The sequence below is a fragment of the Glossina fuscipes genome, unplaced genomic scaffold, assembly GCF_014805625.2.
Source record: "Glossina fuscipes isolate IAEA_lab_2018 unplaced genomic scaffold, Yale_Gfus_2 2, whole genome shotgun sequence".
Taxonomy (NCBI): domain Eukaryota; kingdom Metazoa; phylum Arthropoda; class Insecta; order Diptera; family Glossinidae; genus Glossina; species Glossina fuscipes.
In genome coordinates this window covers 18,505,857-18,514,194 of record NW_023998416.1, presented here as the reverse complement: position 1 = coordinate 18,514,194, position 8,338 = coordinate 18,505,857, and the positions used below count along the sequence as shown (strand labels likewise).

Below are 8,338 nucleotides of genomic sequence, written 5' to 3'. Positions count from 1 at the left end.
TTTGGTCCAAAATCTCTATCATCTATCACTTTTTCTGCTAAATCGCTTTTATGGTATAATTCTCCTTATTAAATATAAATAATGAAACCTTTTTCTAAAGGGACGAGAAGTCTCGAGAATTCTTATCACGGAGTGAGGTCCGTGAATTAGACATGTGTTAAAATTTGGTCCAGTTACTTCTAATTTCAAATTACTACCATGAGCAAATTTGCATCACAAAGCATTAACTATTACGGCTTTTTGGCATACAAGCATTTACGTTTACTGAGAATCGTTATACTCAGTAGTATATCAAAAATACACCTACATGTTCGAAATTCCTTGAGGTTGATTTTTTTGTCAATAATGGAGTATTGAAAATTAGACCTTTTAGACCATAAAGAACCTCGACATATTGTTACTTAGTGACATTTGTTGAGAAATTTTGAAAAATTGCAATTATTTGACCTTTCAAAATTAGGCGTTATATAGGGAGGGGTGAAAAAGTAGACCGATCCGAATCATTTTTAATAAAGTCTGTCCTTCGGTCAAAGCACGTCAGTATACCAACTTTCATCAAAATATCTTAAAATTTACGACCTGTAGTTTGAACACAATTTTACATGTACAGACTTCAGACGAGCAAACGGACAGACAAGGTATAATAAAAGATGGAAAAGATGGTTACAAACGTCCGCGGAAACTTAATATACCCTTACCGTAACTGGTTTAGGGTAGAAAATTGAATACGTTTTATGTATAGCGGACTCATTTATTTATTTACAACGAATATCGAAAACTGTAACTTAATCTAGGGCGTTCATCAATATCGACTACATATCGTAATTGATTTAAGGAATTAATAATGTTCTAGTTTTTTTTTCGAAGAATCCATGGATATAACGAACGTAGAAGATTAGGTAATATTGATCATTATCGAGAAAAATTAATCAGTTCAAAATAATAAAATGCATAGACTATATGTATTTCGTTTTAGCTTAGTCTCTCCTATAGGCCGTAAGTTAAAATTTTATACTTATTTGTGTGTATTTCGCTTGTCGGTGGCTTTGTGTTTTAATATCTAGTTTAATATTCGTTTTCAATTGCAAGTTACAAAAAGGTTAACGAAACAGGCTCATATTCATCCTTAATCGGTGGACATCGACTAAGAGAGTACGCATTAAATGGCAGGTTTTTATGTCAATTTTTGAGATTGGCAGCATTGCAACCATAGACGGATAGACGGGCAAGTTTAAAAATCGAGTCTGAAAATTGTGCCTTGCAACTTTAACATACACTTTGTTATTTTTTATTTATTGCTATGCAGTTTGTTAATTCGTTTTTATATTTGACCAGCCACTAAGGGGACGTCCGCTATGCATGCTTAGGTAGGAGGTTGGTCAAGAAGTCTTACGGACAAAGTAGGAAGAAAAAATCAATAGTATTTGTTTATTTTTCACTCAAAAGTGGAAGCATTAATGACGGGGAATATCACTGCAGATATGTTATTCCAAAGGAGGGCAGCGCAATGGCAGGGCCTAAGAACAAATCCATGATCAGCGGGCAAGAACCATGTTATGCCACGAGCATTTACGTCTTTCGCCACATTGTCTTCGGGATTCCGTCCCTGCATTGCAATTGTATGGGATACCTTTTTGAAAAGGCGAAGGAAACGAAAGGACCAAACTAGAGCTTTCCATCTACACAAGGAGTAAAACTATATGAGCAAGACGAATAATTGTGAATTATATGAGCAAGAGGAAGAATTGTAAAATCTTGGCTTAATTGGAGAATTCGCCCTATAAACCAACTAGCCATCTTACATGCGTGTGCATATTGATTTTTATACTCTGTGCGCTCATGATGTGCGTATGAATTTCGCGCGAAACTTTATTAAGCCGCGCTCATACGTTAGGTGTGCTATGAAATGAATAACATACCAAAATTAATTGGAATATCAAAAGCATTTCTATTATTATTATTATTATTTTTTTTTTAATTTAAATGTATTATAATATGTCACACAAACCTATATGAAACTCTTTCAATTAATGTTGAATTGCGAACTATGTGTGATTGGGAAACCTAATATGTTTTATTATGAATAACATTTTATTAGCGAATTCATTGGAAAACTGCTTTTGATTGCTGAAGCATTCTTATTATTACGCGAATTATAGAAAATTTAATTATCGTTTCTATGTACAAATTGAAAAAAGCGCTAAAAGGATTGTTGTAGTTAAAAAAAAAAAAAAAAAAAGAGAGAAATTTTATAAGTACTTGAACTGAGCAATGAGAATATTTTCTTTCTTTTTTTGAAAAAGGGAAAAGCACTTGACGTAACTCCCCTAATAATTTCAATTAAATAATTGATTAAAAGAATTTTTTTACTCTCAACGAGGGAGAAGTGAAACGATGCAATTATGTGTAAAAATGCATTTGTTTCCAAGCACATTAAGTAAACCTGTCCTTGGAATGTTCACTGTGTCCATCAAGAGTGCGAGTACCTTTTTTTGTAATATGAAAATAATTTCTCTTCAATTTATTATGCAACAAACATGCTGTATACAGAACATAATTCGAGATAACGAAAGGCCATTTTATGAAAAAAGCATTCAATATAATAACATACGGTCAACAAATAAGTAATTTTTTCTTTTCAAATTTATAATAAAAAGTAAGTTTGCTTCTATTTTAGTTATGGGCCGATAGCATTTCTATTTGCAAATGATTTCATGTAATGGCCGCTTCTGGATCGTTGGGAAAATTTCCTCTTGGAACACCAATTTTTGCAAATTTTCCACAGAAATCAACTCTTACTTCCCGAATAGCACGAGTTTTTTCGGTAAATAGGGATCATTGAGAGTTCGTGGTTTAGTAGAGCAAACCAACTCCAGCTCCAACGTACTGCCAAAGTAAAAACTCCAATAGAGTTGCAATCTTGTAATCTTTGTGGCAAACTCGCTTAGGCTTTTTTGGGGATTACATGATCTTTGAACACTTCCGTGCTGGGGTATATCGTCTAATTCTTGCTATTTTTTGCGCACTTACAGGGGCAACATTCCAATACTAATGACAAATTGTGATCTTCGTCCCATATACACGAAACCAAATCGTGTGTTTATTGCTTTCGTAATAAGTTTTAACACTTTCTCTCCGCTATGCAAGTATGGATGTATTGTGTTTCACAAGTAATCAATCGAGACATTTGATTGCCTGCTAGCCGCGACAGGAAAGCGACCTAATACCAAAAACTGATGTTAATTCTGCGAGATTCACTCATGGTTATTCCCGTAATAGACCACAAATTCAGATAAAAGGCCAAAGGAAAGAAAAAGAAGCGAAGCCCTTCCACAAAAATATCAAACAAACGAAATCTGCAGCGTACTTTAAAGCATATTATAAAACATGGGGCGCTGGTAGATCGGATTTTTAAACCTTAATCTATTGCATAATTAAGATCTTAATGAATATAGTTTTCTTATTTTTAGTGCAGTATTTGATGTGGCCGGCCGTTACCGTTTAGTCACATTCATCTTCCACCATTAGCGATAACGCTTCACCTGAATGCACATATCGGTGGATATGTTACAAACAATTATTTTATTTTCATGTTTCTTCGGCATCGTGTATGATCGAATTTAAAATTTTACATTACATTCCATTTTATGTCAAAGAGTATCGAGCAAATTATGTTGAACCCGTCCTAAGAAAAACTTTTCTACTTATTCACATTTTTTTTTTTAAATGATCGCGTCACTAAATCGGTCATTATAAGTTTCACATAGATAAAGACTTAAAAAAGTCCCTATTTTTTTAATTTATTATCTTTGGTATAAGCTTAAGCGATTCAAGATTCGCGTTGTAGGGAGATTTATGGCTAAACAATTTCAGAGATGTCAGCATTTTAAGCACTTAGACACAATTAATTTTAGAAGCGTCAATGAAGCGAATTCTTCTGTGATTCTGCAACTTAACACTGTGGTCCCATGCATCTAGACCCTAATAAAATTTAAATATTTTAAAGGATCTCCTTGCTTACGAGCTACGATCTTACAAACTGCAGTAATGTTACTTTCATTGCTTTCAAACCAACGGAATTATCTGAATCTCATATGTGGATGGGAGAAAATACTACTCAAACTGAACATTGGCTTAAGACGTGTTGCGGCATCTTTTCTCCATCGAAAACAAGCATTTGTCGGTAGTTTTCTGGCCTTGTGGACATCTTAAATGTTGAATGCCTTGGAAAAAAAAAATTCGTAAAAATTAACCATGATAATCAAAAAACAAAGATATGAAGAAATAACTGATCACAGTATCTTCACTATTTTCATAGTGAACCGAATGCGCCGTTTTCCAAGTCAGTGGAAGTTCGCATTTAAGCGCGAACGAAATCAAGGAACAAAAGTCCATATCTTGGAGAAAGGACAACAAGGCACTGCCACAGTTATTAGTTCGAATTGTTTTATCCGGCATCTTACTTGCGGAATTTATGGTTTTCTTCCCAAAGCTGCCGAAATCACCAACAATGAAGAGATGCACTTCGAAAAGCTCGCTACAACCTTAGCGTCAAAACTACTGAATGTTGCTCGATGGGACTGTGTTGTGAAAAAGCTTACTCCTTGGCCAACCTTACATAGTAATAAACTCTCTGTAATAAATTTTACAAACTACCCAACAACTGACGTATTTAGCTAATTCCGGACACTTTTTGATTGCAATATAAAACTATCTGTTGTGCATTGTTCACACCTTACATTGATATACTAAGTTCGTGCACGCGTATGGCTGTACCACCTCGGAGGACTTCAGATAGACCTGCCTAGCAAATGGAAAATAGTAAAAGCTTTGACAATTTTTAGACTTCATTGACGTTTGAATATCCTCCAATATGAGGAGTTTGATGAAAACTGTGCATTTACATAAAAATAAGGTAATGTCTCTAAATTTATGGTGTACTATGAGTTGAGTAAAGTGATTTAGGCCATCTAGTGATCGGCTTTGTCCGACTACAGCACTCTTACTTGTTTTAAATTCGAATACTTCTACATCATCAATACGGAAACAACTGAAGCCTACTTTCGATGTTAGCCAAGTTTGCTATAAAAAAATAAACAAAATCAAATCAAGTCATTAAAAGTATATAAATAAATGCGCACATGCATACACACATGCATACACGCGTAATATGAAAACTTTTTCATATAACGGGGACAACAACAACAACAACAACAATAACAACTAACAACTAAACAACAATAAAAGAATATAAAAAATTAAACAAATAAATAAAGTTGAAAAGTTTGTAAAAACAAAGTTAAAAGTTTAGAACGGAAGACAATGTATATTGAATTTTATGATAGACGAGTAAATAGACTAGAAGAGAAAAGAAAAGAAAAGAAAAAAAAAAAAAAAAAAACAGTGTTTAATATGGTGTTTACGATAATTCAAGAAATTAAAAGTAAAAAGATATAAATTTCACCTAATTGACGTACAGTCCTTCGTTGTATAAGGTATCGAGAGAAACTTTGTTTCAAAACTTTTTTATAATCCACTATACACAAACAAATTATGCAGTAATAACTTAATTGCCACCAACATTATAGAAAACTTTTAATTTGAAAATAAACTGAGAAAAAATTATAAACAAAACTCTGTATATAAGTTTGCGTTATACGTACTATATAAAAATATTTGAGACGACACTAAGGGACACATAACGTTCTGCGTTTATTAACAACGCATCAACAATGAATATATTGTATCGTCCGAAATTAAGTGATGGCAAATTGGTGCGTCTCTCTTGGCCGATTGCCATGTTTCGTTTAACTCATATAGTTTGTTGGCCTCTAGAGGACGATGCACCCAGGTGGGCGTATTTTTTTGACAGATTTTGTTGGCTTTTGGCTTTTATCATATTTGTGCTAACCAATGACGCGGAACTTCGTTATTTACGCTTTAATATGCAAAATCTGGACGAACTATTAAATGGTGTACCAACATATTTAGTTCTAATTGAAGCGCATATACGCGGCTTTACTTTGGGTTATAGAAAAAATAAATTCAAAAATTTATTACGAAAATTCTATAGCGATATTTATGTGGATGAGTAAGTTAATGTAAAATTAATTTAAGAATATTAATAATTTCATTCAATATTTTATTTCGATCAGAAGACAACATCCTTCGTTATACAAGAAGATTCAGCCAAGGTTTTGGCCTCTTTACGTTTTCTCGAGCATGTATGTTGCAACATTGATTAATTTTATTGTAACGCCTCTCATACTACTACTAAGCAGGGGTAGTCGTGAGTTAACATTTAAAATGATACCGCCTTTCGAGTACAGATCTCTCCCGATTTACTTACCCTGCCTACTAAGTAATATTTGGATAGGTTTCCTAGTTGTTTCATTGTTTTCCGCTGAGCCAAATATCTTGGGTTTAGTCGTTTTACATTTACACAGTCGTTATCTACTTATGAACGAGGATTTACAAAAGAAAACTGCAAATTTATTAAAGAATCCTAGTAATAGTGAGATCGCGCGAAGATTTCGCAAAATCGTTGTGGCAACGATTAATGAAAATGAACGACTCAATTTATTCGCTCAAGAAATACAAAACGAATTTTCTTTTCGCATATTTATTTTATTTTCATTCGCGGCAATGTGTTTGTGTGCCGTGGCCTCTAAAGTTTACATGGTGAGCGTCGATTGGCAAAAAATCTCTTTATTTATCTAATTCAAGTTTCTTTGATTTCAATAATGTCTGTCTCATAGAATCCTTTGGGCAGTTTTGCTTACATTTTCTGGATGTTTGGTAAAATTCAAGAACTTATGATAATTGGTGAATTGGGTTCCACCATAATAGCTACGGTATTTATGAAAGTTGATTATAATTTAGAAAAATACATTCTTGCTTTCATTGATTGTTTTCGCCATCGCAGACCGACGAAGTCAGCAGTGTGTACTACAATTCCAATTGGGAGTTTGTTATAGCACGTTCCTCAGACTCCAGCGAAAATGTACGACTAATGAAACTGCTAACTATGGCAATCGCTTTGAATCGGAAACCATTCTATTTAACTGGCTTAAATTTCTTCACTGTTTCCTTAAATACGGTGATTAAGGTAAAAAGAAAAAGAAAAGTTATTTTTTCCCGCAATTAATCGCTTTTAATTTGAGATTTATTTATTTTTTTTTTTTAGATATTACAAGGAGCAGGTTCATATTTTACTTGCTTGATATCATTTCGTTAAAATAAAAAATAAAAAACTGTATTATAAACGCATACGCAAAATAAAGAGATTAATCTTCTTCTTTATGCGTTAGGGATATTCACATTGTAAAGTGTACGTTCGAGTAGCAGATTGTATTGCAAACATAGTTACTTATCGATTTTTCTATGAAATCCTTTCACCTTGCCTGTAAGCATTTGCCACAAAGCGTTTTCTCCCTGTGAAGGTAGAAGCATCTTAAAACTGAAATACATATAATACATACTTTTTGGAACTTTTGATAAAAGCAAGAAAAGCATGCGCTCGTTTTTCTCCTTAGTTCAAGGTCAATACTACAAGTGATGTTGATGGTGAACTTGACGGATGGCGAAAATTGGACAAAATACAGAAGTCGAAAATCCATGATCAGGCGAAAAAAAACCAATTGTCAGGAGAACCGTTAACAACTGCACATATATATTATATCTGGTCAACTGCGTGCGATAGTTTGATTGCTCCACCGAAATGCTATCAACACAGCAGGCGAAATGTTCTACAAATGAGAACGTGATGGCTTTCCAACCCATATGCCAAAACTCGACCAGGAAACTTTAACAGCACTGAACAGGAGTTACCCTACATTATTCCATCTGGTTACCATTAGATTCAAAGGATGACTTCTTCTCTTCCATTCTCCCTCAAAACACCGCTAATACGGAATTCATGCCCCGCCTAAAACATGAAAGAAGTAACGCTTAGTGATATTTGAACTCTTACCTTGAGAAAAAGTGCTTTTTCATAGAAAAGACACCGATAAGGAATTATTTCTGCACCTAAACAACGCATTCGTTGTTAGCTTTTGTTTATGTTCAGTATATCGAGAAATATCGACAATTATCAAAAACTAAATAAAATTTCTATTGTATTCATCAATGTTCATAATATATTCTACCAAATACAATGAACATGAAACAACTGAGTAATTAAGAAAGTTTTCAAAGTAAATCCGCCTGAGCGGCCGAGTAGGGAAAGGACATCGATTAACAACGCAATGCTCGTGGATTCAAATCTCAATTGCGCTTGATTGTTCAATAAAAGCTGATAGCTCTAGATGCTAATGCTTTAAGGCGCTAACACTTAAAT

At 33.8% G+C, this 8,338-nt stretch overlaps 1 protein-coding gene across 1 annotated transcript; it reads left to right on the top strand.

Annotated features, from left to right (window-relative positions):
• Positions 1 to 5,349: 5,349 nt before the first annotated feature.
• On the top strand, positions 5,350 to 7,945 carry LOC119634208 (odorant receptor 74a-like). Its single transcript, XM_038028243.1, has 5 exons — positions 5,350 to 6,091; positions 6,159 to 6,681; positions 6,759 to 6,854; positions 6,926 to 7,108; positions 7,187 to 7,945. The coding sequence occupies exons 1-5, from the start codon at positions 5,733 to 5,735 to the stop codon at positions 7,235 to 7,237; spliced, it is 1,212 nt and encodes a 403-aa protein (XP_037884171.1). The 5' UTR covers positions 5,350 to 5,732; the 3' UTR covers positions 7,238 to 7,945.
• Positions 7,946 to 8,338: the final 393 nt, after the last annotated feature.

Coding starts and splice junctions, on each gene's coding strand:
- LOC119634208 (XM_038028243.1), top strand. CDS start 5,733: ATGAATATATTGTATCGTCCGAAATTAAGTGATGGCAAATTGGTGCGT. Junction 6,855..6,925: donor GTTCCACCATAATAGCTACG/GTATTTATGAAA, acceptor TCGCCATCGCAG/ACCGACGAAGTCAGCAGTGT. Junction 7,109..7,186: donor CCTTAAATACGGTGATTAAG/GTAAAAAGAAAA, acceptor TTTTTTTTTTAG/ATATTACAAGGAGCAGGTTC.